Source organism: Patiria miniata, unplaced genomic scaffold (assembly GCF_015706575.1).
Source record: "Patiria miniata isolate m_02_andy unplaced genomic scaffold, ASM1570657v1 HiC_scaffold_23, whole genome shotgun sequence".
Classification (NCBI taxonomy): Eukaryota; Metazoa; Echinodermata; class Asteroidea; order Valvatida; family Asterinidae; genus Patiria; species Patiria miniata.
The window spans coordinates 8,832,506-8,858,923 of record NW_024037062.1 but is presented as its reverse complement, the minus strand read 5'-3'; the positions used below and the strand labels follow the sequence as shown (position 1 = coordinate 8,858,923).

Below are 26,418 nucleotides of genomic sequence, written 5' to 3'. Positions count from 1 at the left end.
AAACATATTGATTGATTCATATCAGGAAAGAAGAAAATTGTTTTGATCCACACGACGGGGTTACAGTCACGCACCGCGCATTAGCTTTTAAACAATCGGCTTTTTTTTACATTGCAGCGACCAGTTTATTAAGAACGATGGACGATTGATTTTCCTCCGACAGCAGCACGCTCGATTAAAAGATCGTGGAGCCTGCACCATCTGTCAGAAAGTTGGCAATATGTTGAGCGGGGAATTGGGGGGGGGGGGGGGGGAAGGGGGAGGGGATAACATCAATTTGTCAAGTACCGTATGTATGCCCCTGTTTATGTCCGGTCTGCTAAAACGTGCACGGTCCAATATTTTCAAATTAGCTAGCTAACAAGTCAAATTTGATTACGTTTGGAGGTGCAATGTCAAGCTGCAAGATTAAAAACCTTGCCTGCGATCAATCTTCATTGGATAAGCTGGCATCGGTTTGTTTTGAAAACAGCCAATCTTTCTATTTTTGTATATGTACATGTAGATAACAAAAATCAATCCGATTAAAGGGAATATACAACATTTGCAAACATTGAAAAATAAAACTACCAGGTTTTTATGAAATACCTTACCAGGATGTTGGTAAATGACAGTCACAAGCACTCTGTAAAATTAAGGCACCTGGTGTGAAGTCATTTTCAAGAAAATGGTATTTTTGTATACATTTCCAACGGTGGTCGGCCGACCACCGTTGGAAAAACCTAACTATTGTTCAACTTCTGCTCCATATTTACCATTTGTTTCAGTTCAAATTGTGTTTGCTATTGGTTCATGAATGGGTGCAGGCCAGCTAGACTGGTTCCCTTACCTTACAATTTTCCGGCATCTATAAATTGATCTATTTCATCTTTAGTGGAGTCAGGGAACCAGACTACTTGAACGTTTTTTGTTTTTCTTGGTTTTTCTAGCATTTTCGGACACAAACATTCAAACATGTCAGTGTAACAATATTTGATCTATTATACTAACCCCTCAACTAGTTCATTTCTGAAAATTACAGTGAAAGCCAATGATGTACATTCCCTTTAACTATACTGCTTTCAAAATATTACATATTTCAATTTCTGGACTTAGTTGGTAATATATACATTTGGCTTACATACATTTGACTTATTTACATTTCTATTTTCATAGTTTTGAAATAAAAACCTGGCATGCAAATGGGGAGTTTTAAAAAAAGAGAGGAATTTCCAAGCTTTACAAAATTTCTTAAGTGTTTTTCAGTTTTGTAATGGCATAAGTGTGAAGAGAAAATGAGAAAATCAGCTGATCCGAGGAAATGCTTGCATGCCTTTCTAACTGGACTGACTGAAGTTTACTTGGCTTTTTACCCACTACTTACAGAAAAAATATCAACTTCAATATAAAATGCCTCATATCTCTGAGATTTTGTTTATATTAAAGAAAACATATTCAATCCCACCCCCCTTTCCTTGCCCAGAGGTTGAGCTTGTTCAGCCCTGCTCGTTTCAATGGCATCTGATGAAAACATTCCCTTGGGTGATGACAGTAACAGTCAGTCGTTTGTCGCGCCCAAGAGGTCCAGAGGCGCGATTAGAAATGTTTGACTCAAGAATCAAAGTTATGATGTATATCTAGGGCTCCCTTAAAGGTAATGGACGCCATTTGCAAAAAAAAAAGTTTTTTACCGATGCAATGAACAACAATACAATAAATCTGAAGCAGGTTATTAAAAAATAACCCATCAAAATTTTTCAGCTCAGTTGATATCGTACTTTTGAGAAAACTGAAAATGCATCATTTTTTTCTCTCGAACCAAAGCAAAGGTTTCTACTGAAAGCGCGATGGTTCGGTCCCAACCATAACGAGGAATTATGATGGCAACTTAGTCTTTTCTCAAACATGACAGTAAACTAGGTGCAATGATCTCACAGGACGCATGAACCTATTACTTAGGCCCCCCCCCCAAAAAAAAATAGTTCTGCTTCCGATTACATGGCATTCAAAAATAGGGTAGGTTTTTTTGCCAATTTTTTTTGTGTACGATCATATGGAGGCATCTGCGTGTAGTCAAGGGTAAAAGGTAGAAATCGATGGTTTTGGGTGTTTTGTCCTCATTTTTCCAATAAAAAAATTAGGGTAGGGGCTGTCAGAATAGGGTAGGTAAGGAAACCAGAAGCAGAACTACAATGTATTAATTTTTTTGGCCTTACTTACAATCAAGTAGGATATTTCATGGTATTCTGACAGTTTCATTTTTGAATGCTTGCAAATGGTGTCCATTATCTTTAAAATTTATACTGTTGTTTTCCACCGTCTAAAGATTCTTAGAAAAAAAAAGAAAGGATTTTGAGCTCAGCTTATTAAATGGAAAATGGTTCTTGACAAAATATGATGCGACAGATCTGCCTGTAACAATTCATATCAGAACAGCTCAGGAAGGCCTTTGGGATGATAGGATTACACAAAAGATTCAGCAAGCACAACACAGTATATTAACATCACCTGCTGAACAGTGTTGACAGTTACTGGATAAAATTCCATGGATATGTGGGCGCAGAATTGTCCAAACTGTCTAGTGAAGCTGGCAATGCTTTTAACTGCACGGTATTTCAGGGAAGTTTTTTAAACCGTGTTGACACATTTGGAATGAATCTCTGAAGAGTTTGTTGCCCTGTGTTTTAAGATTGCATTCGCTGGCAAGTACACGACAGGGGTGGATGCAGGTTTGGATTGGGGGGTGGGGGTGGGGGTGGGGGGGGGGGGGGGGGTGGGGAGGGGTGTTAGCTGCCGTGTTTTCCCTATTTTATTATATACAAAGACGGAGGGGGTATTAGACCCCATAATAACCCCACCCCTAGATCCATCACTGTATGAGGCTCGGTAGTCATACAGCAAGAGATATTAACAGCTCACAGATTGACTTCAAACTCAGCACAGACAAAGACCCAGGATTAAGTTTGCCCTAGACCAGTGATGTCATAATGATGTCATCAATGGTCATGTAATGTCACCTTAAAGGTGTATATTTCATGATTTTATATTCAGAGAACTGTAAGTCCGATTGGGTTGGAACTTGGTATGTACATAAACAGGGATGTGTTACAGACACAAATTGGAGTGATGTCATGATGACGTCATCATCAGTCATGATACGTCATCTTAAAGGTGCATATTTTTAAGTCCTATATCTGGAGAACTACAAGAGAAGCTAAAAGTCATGGAACTATGTTCAAATCATAAAAAAAGTATAAACTCATAATAAAAACATAATGCAGAAAACCTTATGTTCTGTTCCTCGATATGATGATGGAAATTACTTTGAAAACGTGAACTTAAAAAACTACATAAGTATATAAATGCTCATATTTTTCATGAAGGGCTTAATTACGAAACTAGTAGTTGCTCCACTCTCCAAAACTCTTGAGAATGTCATTGGTATCAAATTCAACTTAATCCTCCTCTTATAAACTAAAACAATTGTGTGGTTTTTCCTGAAAATGTCATGGACAAGTGGTGGGATATCCGCACTTGGGTAGTAAGCAACATGATCCCACTTGAGGACAAATTCACACAGAATTTTTATAATTTCAGGGTCCAAAGTGTGACATTTTTTCCTGTCCCTGTTACCTTGGTACTTTGTAATTTGCCATTCAAGTATCATTAAGAATGACTTCAAAGGATTTTTAATTTGTTGGGTAGGTAGTTTGCTATTCATAATCACTCTTGGAGGACGACTGCATTAAGGAGTGCATCAGAATTATCAAATCATAGATGTCAGATGTAACAGGGACAGGAAAAAGTGGATCTCAAATTTATAGAATGACCCACAAGCATCTGTAGAAGCAGTTTCTATAGACGCGTGTGTTACCGCGGGTCATAGCCGTAATTCGGATGCGGCTTAAGCTTGTGTATTCTTCACACAATTTCTCATGAAACCTATTTTTCAAAATAAACTTTATGTGATGCGATCAAGCTAAATGAGTCGTTTGTCTGGAATTTCCATGTGGAGATTCAGGCCAAAATAGGGCCACTTCATCACATCACTAAATCAGATTTCTTGATGTTCCGACTTCCATAATTTTTGAACTAAAGACGGTACCAGCATGCGGTTTTCACAGCAGTAATGCTAAGATTGTGCTCTTTTCAAATCTGTAGAAAAAAAAATTGACCAGGGTTGACAAACGACTCATTTAGCTTGATCGCATCACATAAATTTGCTTTATAATTTTAATGTACAATATTACTACTGTACTTAAAGATGTGCCACACACAAACATCAATAATTGATGTTTTAAAAATCCATCATCCAAATAGGTCGAAATATTTTCACAAATTTAGGTCTAGGCAAATTTGTAGGCATTTTTTTTTACCCTCCCAAAGATACCCTCAGATAGGACACAGGAAAAATATTTGTATTTACAAATATTTTCCCGAGTGCTATCTCAGGATATCTTTGGAAGGGGTAATATTACAACTCAACAAATGCCTGCAAATAAATATTTCATCGATTACACAAAAAAACTAACCAACTCTCATCCGAAGTGCTAGTGTGGACTATGAGAAAGGGGCCACCACCCATGTCTTCTAAATAAACCCACTGACATTGTACACAAACCATAAAACCAATAGTTTACAGTCGACTCAAAATGTAAATCCACCAAGGAATGTGTGTAAATCACTGGTGGAAATTGGAGCACACACCCAAAAATAAAAGTGTAAAACCAGCCTTGGGTTCAGTACTAATTTCCGTCATGTGCACAGAAGTTTAAAAGGTCTCATCTTTAAAAAAAAATGAGAAATGAAACCTAAATATTTTACAGACAAATTATGACAGCACATTAGAACATGTGTACATGCTTATTGTTAGAATACAAAAAGGCTTGCGGACTTTGTTTTAGTTTCCAGTGGAAACTCTGTAACGATAACACACCAGGATCCCGTGTTTATTTGTGTTTATGTCAGTCTGTATATGTATATGCACTTTGGCACGATAAACTCAAACAAGCCTGCAGATGCGCACATTCCAAGCTGTCTGCTAAAAAAAAAAATCCTGCATGATTAATTGAAATGGCTGACCGGACCCAGATTGGAAATTCTGCTCCAGTCCCAGTAGTCGGGTGAAATATTTCGGTTGCCATTGGGAACCAGGGTTTGGAGTGGATGCCCTGGTTTCTTTATGTGCATCCCAATTGCTCAATTTGGGGCAGAGAGACGGCTACTGGAATTCCAGAGAGGAAATTGAGTTCTTAGACGGTGGGGCGTGATTGAAATAATTCCGTTTTGCGGGACTTGCGTTGGCTCTTTATTTGTGGCTCACCAAAAAAAATTGCTGCATCTTATTTCCACAGAATAAATTCTAAATTTAAATGAAAAATATGGTACTGCTTCAGTAAAATTAACAAAACACATGAAGTTCATTAAAATGAGTGTTATGAGAAATACGAGGAAATAGTCCTCAAAGTGTGTTTTGAAAATAATTATGTTGGATTTTACTCATTTTGTAAAGAGAATTTCAATAATTTTATGTGGAAATTATGACTTTTTTTAAACTTCAGAAATAAACGTAAGTCACTGCAATAGATAAGGCATTTTTTTATTTTATTTTTTACTGTTGGACACATTTTTTTAATGCTTTTAAAAAGTTGAACTTTGTCCAATCGTTTAAAGTACCGTTTTTGTTCGAGACAAAACTAATGGAACTACCTGTTTGAATTGTCAACACTGCTTGGGAAACTACACAATGCACATTACATTTTAAACATTCCAAGAATGCATGTATTCTGAAACATTTCAACAAATATTTGCTATGATAAAAAACAACCAAGAAATACAAATACAACCCCCCCCCCCTCCCCGAAAAAAAAATAACAAAACAAAGCAAAAAGGTATGCAAACGTAGATATTCAAATATTTGAAGACGTATTTCACAATGCCTGGAAGACCACTTTTGCAATATTTATCAATGTTATCTAATGAACGGAATGTTTGAAATGCACACAAGTAGATAACGCTACGTATTGATATCTCCTAAGTTTCTACTGTCACATGTACGCAAGTCTGCAACTATGGTTTTTATGTAAATCTTATTTCATATTTATGACATTTTACGTTCAATAAAAAAAAAAAAAATCAAAAAAAAGTAAAAAGATAATGACAAGAAATGCAAAGTCAATCACGTCTTTTGGGAAGATTAAAAAAAAAAAAATTAAATCTAAATAAAAAAAAAGTATCAACAACTTCAACCCTTCTATGCAAACAGACATTCTGTGCCAAGTTGTTCTTACAGTCAAAAATCAATCAAGTGACTGTTTTCAACCCTTTAAGAATTCCCAGCCCACATAAAGCAGGATTGACTGGCTGGGACTGCTTAAGTAACTTGATACAGCTATGCTTTGACTCCGGGTGAGTGATAAAACAGCTGTGACCACAACTTGCCTGCTTTGTCTGTTGACCCAGTTTGACTAGTCACAGTGCTTTGCTTGACATATGATCTGACTGCTGGTGACTAGCCTGTATTAAAAGTATAGCAGGGGAAGTGGATGGACATTTTGACTGTCCGTGACTGTTTAAATAGCAGGAGGGTTAATGGCTAATTCAAGAAAACACATCAATTATTCAGTGTACGACTCGATCACATACAGCAGATCACAATGCTTTTAAGTAAAGGGCAAGTAAATTACTATCAAAAGTATGCACTTTGAAACTAATCTTTCCATTGTGAAAACATTTTTTTAGTAACTATGGTACGATCTATAGTACTGAATCTTTCACCTTAGCACATGTATGTAATTTTGCATAACTTTGTACATCATTTTAATATTTTCTTATCAAAATATGCTGCACATTGTAAATGCACAAAATGTTTCTTTAATGTATTCTCTAACCTAAATTGTTTTGACATGATTATCTACTTACTGTTAACGTTCTAATTTTTACAAAATGCACATTTAATTTTCATAAATTTTGGCTGGAACAGTGTCTAATTGTTTCATACCTACAAAAGTCACACTTTTTAAGTTATTTAATAACACACAATCCTTGGGGAAAAATCTATATATTGGCAAAATCAGATATAAATGACCATTTTAACCTGTCATTTCAGCACGTTATTTCAGCAAACCTTTAAAAGGAAAGAGAGGCAAGACGTTAACCCAAACTCCCTAGGAACCATCCTCAATCCTCCAAAATTCTCAAAAAGTGTGCAGTTATGTTCAAATGAAGGATACCAGTGCCTCAATCCTTCAAAATCGTCACAGACAGTCCTGCATTAAAAATGCATTCATCCTCAATCCTCCAAAATCCCCCCAAATCCTCCAAAATCCTCCAAAACTGCTTTGAGTCTTTTGGAGGATTGAGGTGGGTTAGGGTTAAGAAAACTAAGGCCAAAAAATAAGTCTCTGGTTTCTGGTATGGAGCTTGCCCAAAAAGTGGTGCGGCGACGCGGCTTTTTTTCTTCTTTTTTTTTTACCTGATTTTTTTGCTTCAAAAGTCAGCTGATGACTGCAAATGGTGCCCAACTAAACTTAGCGCAAATATAATGGGAGTCCAGAGAGGCCACAGAAAGCTTATTCTCGATCATAACCCCATCTAAAAACACGTTAAAATTGTGCAGCAACATGATTCCAGTCAAACCAGTGAGTTTGGCGGTTTTGGGACATCATCTTTCATTGAAAAAAAAACCTTTTACATATTGCCGACGCGCATGGCTACGGCGAAGCGCGCGCATACCAGAAACCGGAGACTTTTTTGGGGGGGGGGGGGCCTAACCTAATGTATATATTTTTTTCAAATATACATGTATACACACTACGGACTATCAAAAAATGACTTGAGAACCAATCAACCAATTTCCAGTGGAAAAATTTACAAAATTTCAAATATACAATATTATTGCCATAATTTGCTATAATTTTAAACCACCATGTGGCTTGCGTATAGACGAATCCAAACATATGATTACTGTACGCTTTAAGGCCCCCTTCAATGGAGAAACCATTGTGCACGCTATTGTACAAAGCAACTGCCTGTGATGGATTATCTGAACAATAGCTAGCACAATGCTTTCGCCATTGAAGGGGGCCTGCGTGATAGCATTTTTAGCGTGCCAGGATCGGTTTATATATGAATTACTGGTTTATTGTGCAAGACGGAAGTTTGTAAATTCCAGACGCAAAACGTGTCTTACAATATACAGTTATTGGGTTGCTGCTATATCAGATTAAAGATGGACCATTTGTCATTTGTGCATTTTTTTTTCATTCGAAGCCAAAAAAGTGCTTAAAATCCAAAGGTGGTTGCTTAACAACTAAAAAAAAACCAAAAACCCAATTCCAAAAATCAAATCTCAGAAATCGCTGTTGAGATTGTTCATGAAGTTCGGCACGATAATATTGCCGTATCGGTGCGTCGATACAGCAAGATGTGTCTACAGTGAGCTTTACGGCTTTACGGTGTAGACTGCAACTTTCGTGCGTGTCATTAATGTGAAAATACATTTTGTTTCCTCCCTGTAGCCTGGCTTTCATTCTTGAAAAATTCCCCCCAAATGACATTCAAAATCTTTCTTTTTCATTGTCTGAGAAGTTACCAAGTAATTTGTAAAGTTGGTTACGGGTATCCGACCCCATAATCCGGAACCGGTTCCTGACATCAACAATCGGGTACTCAGGTACCCGGTCCCGATGCACAGCCCTTAAAAATTAAAATAACGAATATCCTCAGAGACACCAGCAAGCATACCGTCTACATGTACATACACGATGTACCATTTCTCAATTAGGTTTATGTACCCCCTCCCCCCCCCCCACCGAAAACTTGGAAATGTCACTGGATGCAAGATATCACTCAGATCCAATCGGCAACATGTTCTCCCACAAATTTAAACAGGAAGGGCGAGACTAGACGAAAAACCCTGGGGTTTTCACCCCCGAAAATGCCACCATTTGGTCCAAATCATGAGCACATACTCTCAATAGGGCCACAAGTCACATTTGAACATTCACACATTTTGCAAAGCATTCTACGTCTGTCCTTATTGCAACCATAAAAATCACTATTCCTTTGCTGTCGAAATGTCTACTGTTAGAATCTGGTCTCGGCGACAAGAAAAAAAGAAAAACCTTTGAATAATCAATTTCTTTTCTATCAGCCTAGCATTCCGTAAAGGTGACTGTATGTTGTATCTTTAAAGTTTCACCCTGAAAAATATCTTTAACAAAAAAAATAAATTGCGCCCAAACCTCCAGATTGATTGTAGTATTTGAAGGCTAGGGTTAACTTAACTTTGGGGTAGTTTAGGGGCGTGTTTCTACAGGGGTTGCAAAAAGAAGGAAACCCACTTTTGACAGGAATTTTAACCTACTTACTTAACTTATTTGAAACATTTTTTTTGTCTTCAAATCAAGCTCCGGAACTCAGTCAAGCGGGTGGAATAAAGCCGTCCATGGACAAACAGGTATGGCACGTGAAATTTTGAACTACCATACCGAGACATACCGAGTTTTTGGGACCGGGTACCCATTACCAAAAATGGTCAGGTTATTGAAGTAACTGCTCAAATTGCCCCTAAAATGCTAAAATGTGAAGTATATATAAACTACCCACACCGAGACAAAATATGCATTTGCGATCATTTTTTCGTCGATTATGTTTAAAGATCAATATTTGAATACCATTAAATTGAATTTTTGAAATATTCTAAACACGTAGGTGAAAATTGCTGTCAAAAGTGTGTTTCCTTCTTTTTGTACCACCCTGTATGGGTAAGTTTTGGGGATCAGGTACCCATTGCCAAAAATGGTTGGGTAACCAGAAACTGAAGTACATGTAATTGCAAGTGGGTGTTTTCTCATTCAGCTCAAATTGCCCCTAAGATGCCAAAATGGGAAGTCAATATTCCGAGCAATAAGTGAAGTTAAAACCCTGCAGGTCAGTTTCAATTGAAGGAATATAAAGTGTTAAAGAGGTTGTGGAATGCTCGAAAACATTTCCGTCATTTTTTGGGTATATGTAGCCTAAGGTGTGATGAAATAAAAACGACTATTGTTTCTGTCATGAAATGTGTACAAAGGGTACTTTTGAGAGCTATTTTTCAGGTCCCGTTTCGACCCGAACGTGCAATTTGTGTAAAAGTCGTCGTTGCGGGCAGCAAACAAAACACAGTAAATCGTGACGTAATAAACAGGACTCGTTTATGCTACTCTGCATCGGGAGTCCTGTTTATTACGTCGCGATTTACTGTGTTTTGTTTGCTGCCCGCAACGACGACTTTTACACAAATTGCACTTTCGGGTCGAAACAGGCATGACAGGACTTGATAAACAGCTCTCAAAAGTACCTTTTGTACTCATTTTATGACAGAAACAATAGTCGTTTATATTTCATCACACCTTAGGCTACAAATACCCGAAGAATGAAGGAAATGTCTTCGAGCATTCCACAACCTCTTTAAAGTGTCTTACAGAGAGTCACTGCACACAGGAAAACAATGGAGAGCGGTGACATGTGACCGAATCTGCCTACTTGCGTCTGTAGCTGCAACGAAATAATCAAATGACGAAACTTGGTATGCCTATTATCAGTTTGGCATCAGGTACTTTAGAGAAGTGTATTTCGTCGTGTTTATGCATCAAGATCTTACATCTCCTAAAATGGGCCGTACGTGAAACGCGAGTCTCAGAATGTCAAAAAGTCGTGTCGAAGTACACACAAAGTCAATGGACGTCGAGATGCGACCGTGTTGCACGGAGCGTATTCGCGGGAGATTCAAATTTGCTGCAAAGGGGAGATATGACCTTGTTGCACTAAAGCGACGATTGGTCCTTTCTCAAGATATTTTTTGGCATGGGAGCTCACCAATCGTTGTCCTTGTACTACAGCATGGCCGACGTTTCAGCAGGTCCCTCCCGAGGACTTTCCCTGGTCTCTTCCGCCCCCTCTTGACTCCCCTGAGACTCCTCCCCTTCGGGGGAGACGATTTTAACCTCGGGGATGGGGTGGTCCACTGCGCTGTCGGACGTGGGCGATTTCTCCAACAGCCTGGGTCCGCCCAGAGCGATTAGGATGGCACCGATTGGGGCCGTCAGGATGATTGACAGCACGGCTAAAGTCAACACCTGCAAAATTTGGAATCAATTATCCGGATGGTGATGGGAGGAATGTTGAAAATAAGTCAACGCCACATGTATGTGCATAACAAGATTTGACAATTTGTAACGCAGCAGATAAATGCACACAAGTCTACTGGGGACGTGGTAACCGAATCTGTAACATTTAGCGCATTCTAATTGTATAGCAAAGGAATCTGACAAAAATCTGTAGTGCTGATTTCTGTTTAGAGAGCATAGTTGTTTCCTATTTCAGTCTGTACTTCTTATTACATTCACATCAAAATTTATGACTACCAGCAAATATAATTGTATAATTTGGACATTAATTTGCCATGGAAATCTGACGTATTTTAGGGCAAGAAAAAAAAATTGGGTTTGCCACCCTACCTAGAAACTTCTGCAAAACCTTAATTTTGTTATAAAAAATGAAAAGATAAAAAATTTGCAGGCTACCCCACCCTACTTTTTGCAGACATCCTGCGTTTTAAAAATTCCTTTCATTTTTTTTACAGCATTTTACCCACCCAAACTGTAACAGGAAACACGCTTTTTTTCTTGCCTTTATAAATCTCTCTCTCCTCATTGTGATACAAAATTCATATTAGCCAGTACAGGTTGGACAAATAATGAATATGGATTGGATTTCTAAAAAGAAGAACTCCAAAAGTGCATATGTTCCTTACGCAACCTGTTGTTCGGTGTACTTTTCAGCTTAGCAATGCTTGATTGAAGCAATATGTTACACCGTTATGGCTAAAATGAACAGGTGGATGCACTGTGACGGTTCAAGCGCGAAATTGATCTCAGAATTGTGCACGTTCAGACGTGAAGATGTGTATGCAGCAACGGACGAGCTGTCAGTGCAATAACCCCAACTGTTTTTTTGCCAAAGTTGAAATATGTTTTTTCCCTATCTTGCAGACAAATCCCAACCCCCCCCCAACACACAAAAAGCTTTCTGAAACTACTACATAGGTTTTTTTTATGTTTAACCCAAACTAGCTAGGAACCTAGTCTGAGAATCAAACATTCACGTGGGCAGAGCCACGGTCAAACGTCTGATATATCCTAACAGGCAAATTTTATGCTACCTCGCGCCCAAGCCAATCGGAGTCGACTCTAGAAACTGTGACGTCATTTTGATCAGAAATTTGGCCTCAGCTGTTGATTGGTCAATTTGGATGCCATGTTTTTGTAGTACAATGGTTACCGAAGACCCGATATAGAAGGCGCCCGCTGAATGGTCAGAATCTCGAGGTCAAGACGCAGTCTTGTTTTGCATAATTCGGGCGATTCACAATGCAGTGCACCACCAAGAGTTTGCCACGGAGAGTTCATTTTTCACAGTGCATTGTGGGAGATGGTTGACAAATTCGCAGCGCGGGACATTTGAAATTGTTAGTTTTTTCCGGTCAGTAGTTTTGTAAGCGTATGTTTCGAGGATCTGTTTGCCCTTTTCTTTTCTTCTTATCAAAATGGTGTTTTCTGTAAGGCTGCAGAACGCTATGCTCCAATCTACAACAAATTAGCTCAAGTTGTCTACTGACACTCATTCAAATGGACCATGTTTTGTCGACCGTAAACCTGAAAAGTGGACTCTCCATGGCAAACTCTTGGTGGCGCACTGCATTGTGAATCGCCCGAATTAATCGCCGAATCTGTTCGCATACCATCAACCCTTGCTGTGCAAGGGGATATTCAAATACTAGGAATCATCATCAATTCTCAATTTTCTAATTGCCACGATGTAAAAATTTGATTCAGCCTCAAAAATCCTCCAAAATCATCAGTTATTTCTTGGATGTGCCAAGTCGAGGGGTGACCACTGGCTCAAATCTTTTTCATCCTCCAACAATCAACTCTGTAAAATGTTAAGGCAGTGCCGAAGATAACCAGAAGCAGCACAGGTAATGTCCAGTACAATCTCGGCCTCAATCATGTCAATTATGCAATATACAACCTCAATACAATGCATCCTCTAAAATCAACCGACACTTTCTGCCATTCAGCCTCAATCCTCCAAAATCTTCCAAACCACCAGGCCTGGTTGATTTGGGAGGATTGAAGAGGATTAGGGTTAATAATAATAATGGAGTCTTATATAGTGCACGTATCTACCAACAATTAGGTACTCAAGGCACTGGTTATTATGTCTATTATTAAAGAAAGGTAAATAAAGTATATGAGAAATATGAGACCCATTAATAGCTTGTGGGAAGTAATAGAATATTTTTTTATGCAATCTTTGAATTGCACTTTTGTTTATCCCATTTAAGTTTATTTTCAATTGTCGTACAACCATTTTTAAAGGTGTTTTCGCATCTGTGACTTTTATGCTTATGAAAATTAACATATTAATGATCAAAACTGTGATGTCATTCAAGGCAGTAACAGCAGGGGCCAATTTCACGGCGCTGCTAAGCACAAAAATTTGCTTAGCAACAAAAAACTCTGGCTCATAAAAGCAGGTTATCAGCCATAACTCCACATGATGTATATTGCTTGTGACTAATATTCAGCTGTTGTTTGCTTAGCATGAAAATCTCATGGAGTTTTGGCTGATAACCTGCTTTTATAAGCCAGACTTTTTTTGTGGTAAGCACATTTTTGTGCTTAGCAGCGCCGTGAAATTGGGCACAGGTCTTCAGCATCAAAAGTCATCAGAATTTTTGGGTGTTTTTTAACATTGGTAATTTTTTTTTTTTGCAATTGTTGTTCAAGTAAGTCCATGAACTTTAATTTAATGCACAAAAAGGAGCAAATTTTATAGCCAAAACCTCCGAGTTTAAGAGTTTGTGCCTTAAATGACATCACAGCAACAGCGCCCTCAATTGTCCGACACAAAGAGAGACGTCTCATGATCTTCGTACATTTCAGAGAAAGGGAAAGTTGCACACATTTTGTTCCAGTATACACGGCCCTTATAACATTATACATTAACCCTAACCTTCCCAAATCCATCCAAATCCATCCCCCCATTTTGGGGATTGTGGTAGGCAAGCCATGAGTACCAAGTCCATCAAAATACACCTATAGTACTGGTGGTCTTGTGGTGGATTTCAGTCGATTAGGTCGACAATTAATTGAAGCAGGGTCAGTAATGGATTTTGGCGGACTTGGTCCAGTACTTAGAAAAAGACACTAAGGAGTTAAGGTTAACAGCGTCTTAAAGATAACCCTATGAGTCAACGGATATTTTTATTGCTCGCGAAAAAAATGATACAAAAATAGCCTATTACTAGCTATTTATAAACAGGGCAGGGTACTTACTTTTATTCCATTTTGTTCAGCTAATGGCCCCGCATTCTTGTTAATAGCAACCTCCCACGCCAAAGGACCAATAGCAGCCTGCGTTACAAAAATGTGTACACAATTGTTTTGTTTCATGAGGTAAAAACGTTCGATATAAAGACTGATACATTGCGTTATGATAGGGCAAGTACAAAACTTTGCACACAGTAAGACCCACACATAAATAAAGTTTAACCCTCAAAAGATTTTCATGGATTTCAGTATTATTAAAGAGGTTGTGGAATGCTCGAAGACATTTCCGTCATTTTTTGGGTATATGTAGCCTAAGGTGTGATGAAATAAAAACGATTATTGTGTCTGTCAAGAAATGAGTACAAAAAGGTACTTTTGAGAGCTGTTTTTCAGGTCCTGTTTCGACCCGAACGTGCAATTTGTGTAAAAGTCGTCGTTGGGGGCAGCAAACAAAACATAGTAAATCGTGATGTAATAAACAGGACTCGTTTATACTACGCTGCATCGGGAGTCCTGTTTATTACGTCACGATTTAGTATGTTTTGTTTGCTGCCCCAACAACGACTTTTACACAAATTGCACGTTTGGGTCGAAACAGGACCTGAAAAGCAACTCTCAAAAGTACCTTTTGTACTCATTTCATGACAGACACAATAGTCGTTGTTATTTCATCACACCTTAGGCTACATATACCCAAAAAATGACGGAAATGTCTTCGCGCATTCCACAACCTCTTTAAATTCTGACAGGAGTTTCTGTATGTCACTTCGTGGTCGGTCGGTCAGTCAGTCTGTCCCCGGGTAATGGACCAAAAACGAGCTCTCTAAGTTTCCCATGAAAAAAACAACCTACCAATGAACCGAAAATTGACCAAATGCAATGCTGATGTAAATAAATACAATGCTGTTGTTAGTAAATGCAATGCTGTTGTAAGTAAATGCACTCTTGGCGAAAGGTTTCGGAACACGCCCCTTTGTCTGGATCGATGCGCATGCACGTCTATTTTGCATATGAAGTGAGGCATTCCAGAACTGCAGCTAAAATACTATACAAATAATGAATGTTTGTGAGTGCAATGGTAAGAATAATTTCATGAGGTGACGGATGAAATGTTCCATTCCAAGAGGCGAAGCCGAGTGGAATGGAACATTTCATCTGTCACCCAATGAAATTATTCTTTCCATTGCATGAACGTGAAACATTCATTATTTGTTTTATATAACACCTGAATAAATCCTCGTCATCTGATTGGTTGACTTATAAATAGCCAATTTATTCAGGTTAAAAACTGTTTGAAAGTTTGACAAGGAAGTTCATCATATTTAATTTATGCAAACTGTTCAACAGGTCGAGAACCATCATATTCAAGTAATCTTGATTTAAAACAGCGCCACTGCCAGCAGCAATGACACCACGCAATGGAAGTTCTATTCACCATGCAACGGAACTTCCATTGCACTGTGCGCTGCGCGCCGCGCGTTGGGACGAATAATTCAATAACATGTGATCAATGATCCACCAATCAGATGACGGGGATTTATTCAGGTGTTGTATAAAACAAAATTAGCAGCTGAAATACAGAACTGGCTTATTCAATATGATTTCGTGCACTCTGGGACCAGCTTTACTTGGACGAACCCACAAAGATGAACATGGAATCCATTCTAAATACACTATTCTTATAGAAAAAAATATGAATGCCGAAACTTCTCTCCAAAATCTCAAAAGTTGTTGTGAACACACTGCACACCATACCTGAACTGTTGCCTTTGGTAGCCAAGCGAGGGCAGCAAACACTTTAGCTTTGATGGTCAGTCCCGCTTTACACACTACCAGATATGTGACAATGGTCCGTATGATGAGACCTATCACCATGATAGCAATCCCATAACCTGGAAACAGAATTTTACACAGCTATTAAAGATATACAGGATCGTTTGCTTTTTGTGCATTTTTTTGGGTCATTAGCGGCTACAAAATTGCTCATAATCTTAAGAATCCTTATGGAATGGGCCCCTTTTTATATTAATTTTGATGGTTAAAGTAATGTACAGCTGGGTTGCCATTAGTTTTACAAGGTACATGTACTACTAGTTTTAAGAACAAAGCCGGTGCATTTTTTTTACAACGCAGCATTTATTTTTGTAGATTGGAGCCTTTGTTAAATTTTTTTTTAATAATAACAAAGTTGGAACTGAACTTGTTCTCAATACATGGTACAACGGAAACATGATTACGATACTGGTTGAAAAATATGATAAGAGACCAAATTTTACAGTTAATATAAACAAAAATCATTCACAAACTTGGATTTTTTGCTCATTTTGGATGCAGTGTCCCTAGAGAAAGGGACAATGATCACAGATTCAGTGGATTCTGATAATTTTGCCTGAAAGTTGCGGCGTACAGGCATACAAGCACACACATGTATGGTGCCAATATGTTATTTATTATGGTGCCATTATGTTAAATGTTATTTTCTTTTCAACAAATTAATACATTTATTTTCTCTATTTCGGAATACTGAGACTCACCAACTGTGTTCCCGTCCAAGTATTCAACTGACACCGCAGCACCGATGATACCAAACAGAATTGGTTCAAACAGCGTCCATATGACGCCTACAATCTTATTGACAGGCTCCTGAAACACAAACACCACAAAAACAACACTTTTCATCTTAAAGTCTTAAGCTGTGTTCGCAATGGACTTATTTCGGTTAAATTAACACAGGTTGTTGTCAACTTTAACGAGACCGTTGTCATCTTAACCAAGTTAAGTCCAGTGTGAACAGCCAGCAAACTACCCAAAATTGTCAAGTGTCGACTGATACTTTTACAGTCCGCAGCGGTTAGTTTTACAGAGCCAACTGGGTCGTGGAAGAATGACATTGTTAGTTTTACATCACTGAAAAGTCCAGTGCGGCCGGCCACTGCTACGTAAAACCTAACGTTGTGATCATGTGACTTCCGTGTGGGTCACTTATATAGATCTCCGTAATTCACACGCATACATGTAGGCCTATGTACGGTTCGGAGATTCAGCCATATTTCTGCTGTATGTTTTAGCTTGTTATTCTCAAATGTCAATAGTAGGGTGCCCTCATAGGATTCTGAGAGAGAACGGTGTACGGTAAAGTTTACGCAACGAATGACTTTCCGCGGGCCGAAAATTATCCAAGTGTGGATGCACGGTAGACTAACCACAATGGAATGTTAACAAGCACCAGCGGTAACTTTTCACAAAATTAAGTCCAATGCGAACGCAGCTTTATTGAATATATCTTAATTCCTGTGCACGATGACACAAGCTGGATCATATTTAGCATGTTTGATACATTACAGGGTGAGTAACAAAAAACAAAACCCAAATGTCGGAACCCTTGTTTCAGTGAAGTTCTGCGTGTAGCACTTTCAAAATCTGGGATACGAAAGCCCAATTCATAAGTGTTCTTTAAGCAAAACGAAAACAAATCACATAGGGATGTGGCTGAATTGTTTTTGTTTTGCTGAAAGAATGCCCACCTTTTTTGTGATCCGTGGACAGAACTTTAAAACGGTGGTGGTGTTTAAAATTCTGTAATTTGAAAAGTACATAAGTGATTTGAATGATTCTGGTACTAAAAGAAAGCTTACGAATTGGGCTTTCATATCCTAGATTTTGAAAGTGCTACATGCAGAACTTCACTAAAACAATAGTCCCAGCATTTGGTTTTTTTTTCTTTTTACTCGCCCTGTATCTGCTCTGTTCACAAGCACCCCCTCACCGGCAAAGGAAGTACAGTTGGGGGTGACCGACTGATGCCATCTTGCCTGACTGCAATTCATTTGCTGCGAAGCGCGGCCACTGCGTGTAAATAGAACAAATCCCCTGGCGTACGTGCGTCACACACAAGGAACGGTGCGCGTCAACCAGTGAAATGTCCCGCCCATGGGGCGTTGTTGTCAGGTAAAAGGGCGCCCTCTTTTGTTTTGGTAGCGCACGGAGCTCATAGATGGAGAACTTTTATCTTTAACAAATTGTGATGTGCGCACACAAAGTTTAAGCAACGTATTGGCTCATCGACAAACGTTGACTTTTTTTTTTACCTTAGATCTCCCCCAACCCTGGGCAGCTACAAACGGTAGGATGAGGCATCCCATAGCCCCGGCACCGGTGAACTCAGCTTGGGCAAAACCAAACAACGACAACAGGCCTCCGCCGCAGACTAGTAAGGCACGCTTCCAAGTCAGAGATTTCTGGGGAAAAATAAGCAAAAAAATATCAAGATTGAATGATTAAAACTGAGAGGTCGAGTTTTACGCAATGCATTCAATATGTTGCTAACCAGTTCGCGCTGGATGCCGTGTATACACGCAAAGGCTTGGCAGCATTCGGAACGGATGACAGACAAACACGCAGGGAGCGAGGCCGGAAATATCTGTCAGCGACCCGCTCGCAGCGAGCGAGGCCGGACATACGAGTGTGCTGCCCGAGGGTGATGGCTTCAACCCGCCTGGCTTGAGGTGAAGTGAAAATTAATCCAGCGCCTCGTTCTGTTCTTGTCAAAATAATCCCGGCGCGAACTGGTTTAATGTAATGCTTTTTTTGTCTTTCACAGAATCAAATTATTGCCCTTGATTGGATGGGCCCAGGCAGGACACAAAACAAATGCCAAAAATACGACGTTACACATGTAGCTCCTTTAGGCTGATCCGAATTGCCCACTTTTTGTGATTACTTGGCTGGTTTTCCACCATTACTGGGACACTCCAAAGCACACAATGCACTCCCTTTTAGTGACATGTTCAGAGTTCGCACGTGTGATGGGCGTACAGGCATGGAAGCGCCCTGGAAATGGCTACCAGAACCATCACCATAATTTCTAGGGCTGCCCTTAAAACTTGAATATTCAATCAACCAAATATTCTAATAGCTTTTTGATGGTTTGAATATTAAAAAAACCCTAAAAACTACACACAAACACCAACTGTGATGTTATTTCATCATAAATAATGCGCTTTATTTGTCAGGTGCCACTGTTTTGTCAGAGGTAACTTTTTTTGTTGATGGTGGTTCATTGTTCACATCCTTTATAGGAGGTTAAAGCCCTTTATACCGGTAGTTATAAAATCCTTACTGCAAAACACTGAAGTGCCCGATTTCGATCGCCCCACGCAAACTTTAACTGGCGTTCTGTTCGTGTGAATATTTACTGGCGCAGCACGCAATTGCAGCTGGCAGTTTCGAATATCCGAATATTCGGTCAAACGCAGTTTCAAGTAATCGAATACTAAATTATTCAAAACTGGACAGCCCTGATAATTTCAACATCGAATTGGTGTATACGATGCGCCTGGAAGTACTGTTTCCCCATAAAGTCACTGATTTTGACGTCAACTTGCACGTTCAATGGACCATTATCATGTTTCGGCCATCTTGAGTTTTTCCCATTCAAATCAACGTAACCAAAGCGAGGCTGGAAGGAAAAATAGTCTGGTTCCTTTTTGCACAAGAAGCATTATCATTCAGTACTGTTATTGGATACAGGGAACATGACTGAAATGGTGGCAGCATGATAAAGGTCTATACCATTTCAATAGTGATTTTTAAACCCTAGTGTGATTTTCTCAGCATACCCAAATAAATGTTTACCTGGTTCTTGTTAGGGATGTACCACAGAAAAATGCCCCCTAGGCAACCGAAGGCCACGCCCATCAACAGCTCAATGGGTGCTCTGAATATATCGAACACCAATGCACCAGCACCTATGGGAAAGTTTACAAAACAAAACAATTATTAGGTGGAGTTTTCAAGAAAAAAAAATATTTGCAATTTTTTTTTTTTAGCTAGACCAGTTTTTCCGAGGTTTACATAACTGAACAGATAAATTTTCTTTTGTACTACCCACATTAAATAGCGTCCATCTATTGTGTTCATCGTATCTCAAAACAAGCTAATGGACCACGACAAAACTGCCGTTGAAAAATCTTTCCACTTACCATCGTTTGAACTATCCAGCGAGGTGTCATAGGGAGGGTTCGTTCCGTTATATGTTGCGTTCCCGGATTCCTGATCAAAGTCACTGGCTAACTTGTCTGTGAATTGCAAAAAAAACCGGAGCAAAACATTAGCATTCCGAGAAATCTTCTCCCTTTATTCCACGTTATGCCCCAAACTGCCCTGCCTGTGTCTCCTGCCATACCCAACAGCCAAATGCACCCAATTTTTTTTCTGGATTCATCAGGATACGAGGGAGTTTTCAACGTCTGGTTTAAAACCAGTATGGGGATAGATAGCCGATAATCAACTAAGGTACTAAGGCCGATTTATATTTTGCGCGAATGCGAATGCGAATGCAAAGCAAGAATGTTGTCAAGAAACATTCCTGACAAAATTCCCCACATTTTAACTACGTTAACGTTTCCAAAATTTGCATCATGGATGTAACATGTAAGTACACATGTGTGACCCTTGACATACATATATACTTCTGGTCAGGCCAGAAGTATGGTCAGACATCAGACCACATCAGACCACCTCCCACTGTCCAATGAGAACCCATTGTAATACGACTCCTTTAAGACAACACCCAATATTCTGTGCTGTCTCCTGTATGTATTCGTCACTTGGTTATGAACACTCAATAAAACAACACTGAGATCTTAATGCCGTGTCCAAGATCTTACAATGGATACTTGTGATGTCACAAAATTTGCATTCGCGTTACTTTCAGGAGCCAAGCATGAAATTGAATCGGGGCCTGACCATGCTATAGGGCTCTCTCACTGACCCACGTGACCCAGCCAAACATTCGGGTACCGGAAGGTCAGCGTCGCCATTGTAGTAGGCAAAGATCGTATAGCGCCGCGCGCTGTAGGTAGTAGGCAAGCCTTCAAGGCTGTGATGGATGGCAAAAACTGTGAGAAAAAACGCGGAGCCAACACAGAGTGCTGGGACGGCACGATTATCACAAACGTACACGGCACAGGTGGTGACCATTATGCCATTTGATAAGAATTGGTGGTAATTTAATGTGAAAATAAGCCGTACTGTCTAGCTTACAATGCACGACGTGGTTGCGAACCAAACGCTTGCCTACTGCAATGGTGACCAATCACAGGGGAACCGAATGGTCATATTGTACCTTAACGTAATACAATCGGAACTTACAGGTTTTTTCCCCTCAAACTTACCCGATGAGAAGGCTATACCGAGAGCGACCCCAAACGCCGCGATGGCAAAGACGTTTTCGCAGCTGGCCGAGGCGACAAGCAGCGTAGGGACACCACGGCGGACACCGTAACCTTTCTCCTGGAGCTCGAGGACGGATGGCACCACAACGGCCGGAGAGACTGCCGCTATGACAAAGCTGGACAAGAGATGAAAGTAAAAAGTAAGGTCTGTACACGAACAACATGGGGAAATCTGGCCAGCTTTCATCTCTCGTGTCAGTGGCATAAAAAAGACTTCTACATAAGGTCAGTAAAAAAAAGTCACGAGCCAATGTGGCCGATCAGGCTGGCTATTATCTCCGGTTTCAGCGGAATGAAACGACTGAGAATATTTCTATTCCCCCTGAATGGGTTGCCAGTCCATCACAGGTTACTCCCCAGCTAATGCTGGTACCCATTTATACTCCTGGGTGGAGAGAGTCCAGTAGGGGTGAAGCGGCTTGCCCAAGGACACAACATATGACCAGCAGCTGGATTCAAACCCCTTAAACCATTGCTATGACGTCACACTATTGTTAAAAGTGTGGATTCGGATCTAAGAATCTCTTACACTGGTCACAAAGTGTGGATTCGGAACGAAGAATCTTTAGTAAAGTGTGGATTCGGAATTACGAATCCACACTTTGAACATGTCGGACAATTGTTCCCCATAATGAGCCTGAATAGGACCGTCTGCGTGAAAATTTGTTTTCCGAAAATTACCAATGCATCTTCACTGTCACATTCGCCGCCGTCACTGCAAAAACTACTTTAAATCAGAAAGAAATCGTCGTCTGAACTATCCATTTTTCGTAAGGAGCCTATACACACAAAATGGCTTGGTTGTACGGGTGTGGCGATACACATGCTAAACATGCCAGGGACAAATGTTGCAACCTGACGCCACTTCCGCGCTTGTGTACGAAGTCTATGGAGAGTCATTTCAAGTATTTCCTAACAAAATTTGAAACATTTCTCAGTCCCAGATTCATGTCTTATCATCATTTTTGCAACGAATGACCTTCATTGAGATGATATATGAAGCAAAAAGTGGCGTCAGGTTGCAACATTCTTTCCAATACTTCTGTTGACGCAGTGGTTTAAGTCGAAGAATACACTCGCAAGTGTGGATTCTTAATTTACGAATTCACTCGGCGCTTCGCGCCTCGTGAATTCTTAAATTACGAATCCACACTTTCTCATGTATTCTCCTTAACTGAGCCCCTGATCATAAGTCACAAACCCTAACCACTAGGCCACGCTACCCCAGTCAAGAGATACACAAAGTATATTATCCTTCTTATTTAGTAAGCCTCAACTGAACAAAGTAGAATTACAAAACCAAAATGGCAGTTTAATAATAGCTGAATTGACCAAACATGTTGTGCCTGACAGTATTTTTTTCAGAAAAGTCCGAAATCTAGACGTTTCCCTACTTAATATTTACTATGAAATCTACTTACCTGGTTATTAACCAGGAAAAATCAAAATCTAGTTATCCTGTAATTTTAAGGGGAAATTCAGAGATATTTTGTCGAAAAAACTGCAGGATTTTTACAGGATAACAAAAATTTTGAAATGTAGATGCTCTGTGGTGCACTGACAGCCTCCTCGGCCAACTATTGGTCGAAAATGTTTTGCAATTTATGCATGTTTTTAAGTTAACTTTTCCTTCATATTCTGCTAAAAAGCAGAGATTTCACACCCCTGTATTAAGCCACATGTATGGGGCTTAACTCACCCAAGCATGAATGCCCAATCCCAACTGAAACCCAACAGCGCGTGCGACATGATGGCGATAATGATGGCCTCCGAGACGCACGGCACCGTGGACAGACGAGCGCAGACCAGGCTGAGTCTGCGTAGAGCCGCCGCGTCGATCCCAAGCCCCGCTTTGATTAGGATGACCGCGAGGGCGATGTTGCGCAGTGCCGAGGCCCAGCCCGGGTGGATGTCGTCGGCGATTTGGATGCCCGGGACGTTCTTGAATATGAAGCCAACAAGCAGCATGCCTAAACAAGAAAATTATGAAAAAAATATGATCTTGAAAGTAACAGATGAACTTGATTGGTGAATTCTCGACAAAAATTCAATGTTTTTAAGTTTAAATGTTAAATACATCAATGTCTGCATGGAACCAGAATTTTTATAAATAAGACCTGATATGCATACATAATCTGCCTTCCAGTTTTATTTTACAATGAATCAAGAACGCTTGTGATTATCAAAGTAAAGATACTTGATCACAGCCTTGGAAGTTATTTACACATTTTTTGAAGATCAGCAACTGCATGTATCTTTCAAGTGAATCCAAAACATTGTAAACAATTTATTGTAATCTTGTTGATGTTAAATGTGGCTTCCCATCCTAGCTATTGACGAGTGGGTAGCGAATCGGTCATTTCGCCCTGTCAAAAAAGTCTGTACGATCGTTTGCTTTTTTTTTTGCGTTTTCTTCAGTTGTAGCAACAAAATTGCTCAAAATCTTTTAAGCAGGGTGCATAACAACTATTCTGTTGAAATGTCAGCAACAGTACATTTTGGGGAAAACAGAAAAAATATGTGCACAATTTTTTGGGTCTCGAACTGGATTCCGTTGCTAATGCGCACAAAAAAGGTGTGCCTGCAGGCACACTATTTTAAAACCACTTTCTAAGATTTTCTGATACAAACGATACCATTTCAGGCAGAATAACTTCACGGGAATTTGATACCAGTCCCATCTTCACTTTGAGCAAGATTTCTGTCTTTAAATTGGTATTTACTTTTCTGTTGCTTGCAAATGTTCTACGTGGCTTTAACAACATTTACTTACCCAACAGAGCCGGAAGATGAATCAATTCGATGAGTTTACCGCCAACGGCTGCCACCACCACCAGAACATAGATAGCGAACAGGTTACCCCCGGGCAACGCTTCTGGTCCGGTGATAGACCACAGTATTGCCCACAGCAGCACGACGATTGTAACATTCAGGACGATTTTGGCGACGAGTCCGTGAGGCGGGCACAAGAAGGCATACTTGAGCCGGGCGCGCCGGGACGGGCTTTCCGGAAGCTGGTTGTGTTTGGCGACCAAGGGCCGGCACGCCATCTTGCATCGATCTCTGAGCCCGCGGCAGCACTGGGGTTCCCTCTCCTCCGGGTAGCCATGCTGGACGTGGTTCAGGGGAACCTCGGTGTTGATAACGGCGAAGCTTCCGTGCTCGTCCACCCCCATCGGCAAGCCATGCCACGGTGCTGTCTCACCCTCATCATCATCTGCCTCGTTCAGGGTGTCATTTCTGCCCCCTTCTAAGGGAATGCTCGTGTCCGGTGTACTATTCATAGTAGTGGTGTTGGGGGTTGCGTATTGGCTGTTCTCATCCTGGAGGGTGGAATAGTCGTCCGGCTTGGCTACCTCCAAGTCTGTGGTGTTCGCCGTCTTGTAGGATGTTGAGACGACGTTGCCTCCCATGGTGGTCGAGCTGTTTGCAACCTTTTTTGTTTGAGTTCACCCCGCTCTCTGTGAGTTACAACAAGAGTGAAAAGATAACAGCTGTTATTATCTTTAAAGAATGTGATTGTTGGGTGTGATTTGTGGATTTGCACTATCGCTCGGACACGCAGAAGTGCATTTGTAAACTTCTGAGGCTGAGAAACGTTTCTCATTTTGTTTCAGGATACTACATTCGAGAAAAAAAAAGAAGTTTGCACAGCGAAGTGTTTTTAGGTGTTTGGTGTGTCCAAACTTTTGTGCGAACAAAAATTTCCATCTCTTTTTGATTGCACGAAAAAGTTGCACAAAATACAGATTTGGTTACCACATCCATGACATCCCCCATACTTTTACTAATTTTTTTTTTTTCGGGATAAAAGCTGTAGAGAAATTGTGTGCATTTCTCTACAGCGTTTATCCCGAGAAAAAAAATTTGTCCAATCTTGTTGTACACCAGATTACCGAACTTTGAAAGAATGTTGCAACCTGACGCTGCTTTTTTTATCTCAATGAAGGTCAGTCACATTGCAAAAATGTTGAAAAGACATGAATCTGAGACTCGACTGAGAAACATTTCAAATTTTGTTAGGAAATACTTAGAAAATTGTCTTGACTCTCCCAGATTTTGTACACAACTACTGAAGTAACATCAGGTTGCAACAGTCTTTCCCCAAACTCGATTATGAGAAATCCATTGGGGTTTTTTCTGAGATCTTTCAACAGTCATGACATTAACAGTGGTGACCAGGTGACAGTGTTCAACTTCAATACAACTTACAAGTTACAACATGTTCAATTTTCAAATGAATTTTCATTTCAGCAAATATTACATTTTTATCTATTGGAGTAAGTAGCTTCATAAATTATTACCAAGGACCAGTATCAGTAATCACAGTCAACAGTTCACAAGATGAAATGACGAACTAGAAAGATCTTAAAATATCTTTGAAATTGGAACAAATTCCGCAATCAGAATCTTCACTTACTTGACTTGTTGCAGAAGCGCCCTCTCTTGGTATAGGAATAGTCAAAAGAGCGCCCTCTCTTAGTTGAAAGTATTGACACGGGGCCTTTTTCGAAATTCCGGCTTCATATAATTTCGGCTTCAGGAAAATCTAAGCCCCGAGTTGGATCCTTGGGCCTGCGTTTATCGATTAAAATGTTTAAATTGTGCACAATTGTTTTGAATTTGTGTAAATGTGTCTCAAATATACCGGACTTCGTGAGCCATATATCCAACATCTGGCAATCATAAGGCATGGTGCTAAATTTGAATGCGTGCTTGAATTTTACATCTAAACTGTTCCCCACTTGTTTCAAAAAAAGGGGGGGGGAGCCCAAATTTTCCACCTTTAGAGGTCTACTTATACGGCAAATTCAATACTTGTGCAT

General features: G+C 39.9%; 1 protein-coding gene across 2 annotated transcripts; it reads right to left on the bottom strand.

Annotated features, from left to right (window-relative positions):
- Window positions 1-10,402: 10,402 nt before the first annotated feature.
- Window positions 10,403-26,051, bottom strand: LOC119731297 (sodium/hydrogen exchanger 9B2-like). 2 transcript variants are annotated; one of them, XM_038204445.1, is made up of 12 exons: window positions 26,013-26,051; window positions 24,366-25,053; window positions 23,292-23,562; window positions 21,533-21,708; window positions 20,339-20,434; window positions 19,992-20,104; window positions 18,446-18,595; window positions 16,892-17,000; window positions 16,113-16,249; window positions 14,364-14,441; window positions 10,840-11,099; window positions 10,405-10,518 (listed from the first exon to the last, which is right to left on the bottom strand). In XM_038204445.1, exons 2-11 carry the CDS (start codon window positions 25,003-25,005, stop codon window positions 10,857-10,859), a joined length of 2,013 nt encoding a protein of 670 aa, XP_038060373.1. In that variant the 5' UTR covers window positions 25,006-25,053; window positions 26,013-26,051; the 3' UTR covers window positions 10,405-10,518; window positions 10,840-10,856. The 2 variants fall into 2 exon arrangements, with proteins under 2 accessions (XP_038060372.1, XP_038060373.1); XM_038204444.1 differs by having other exon boundaries at window positions 10,403-11,099.
- Between the last annotated feature and the right edge of the window lie 367 nt (window positions 26,052-26,418).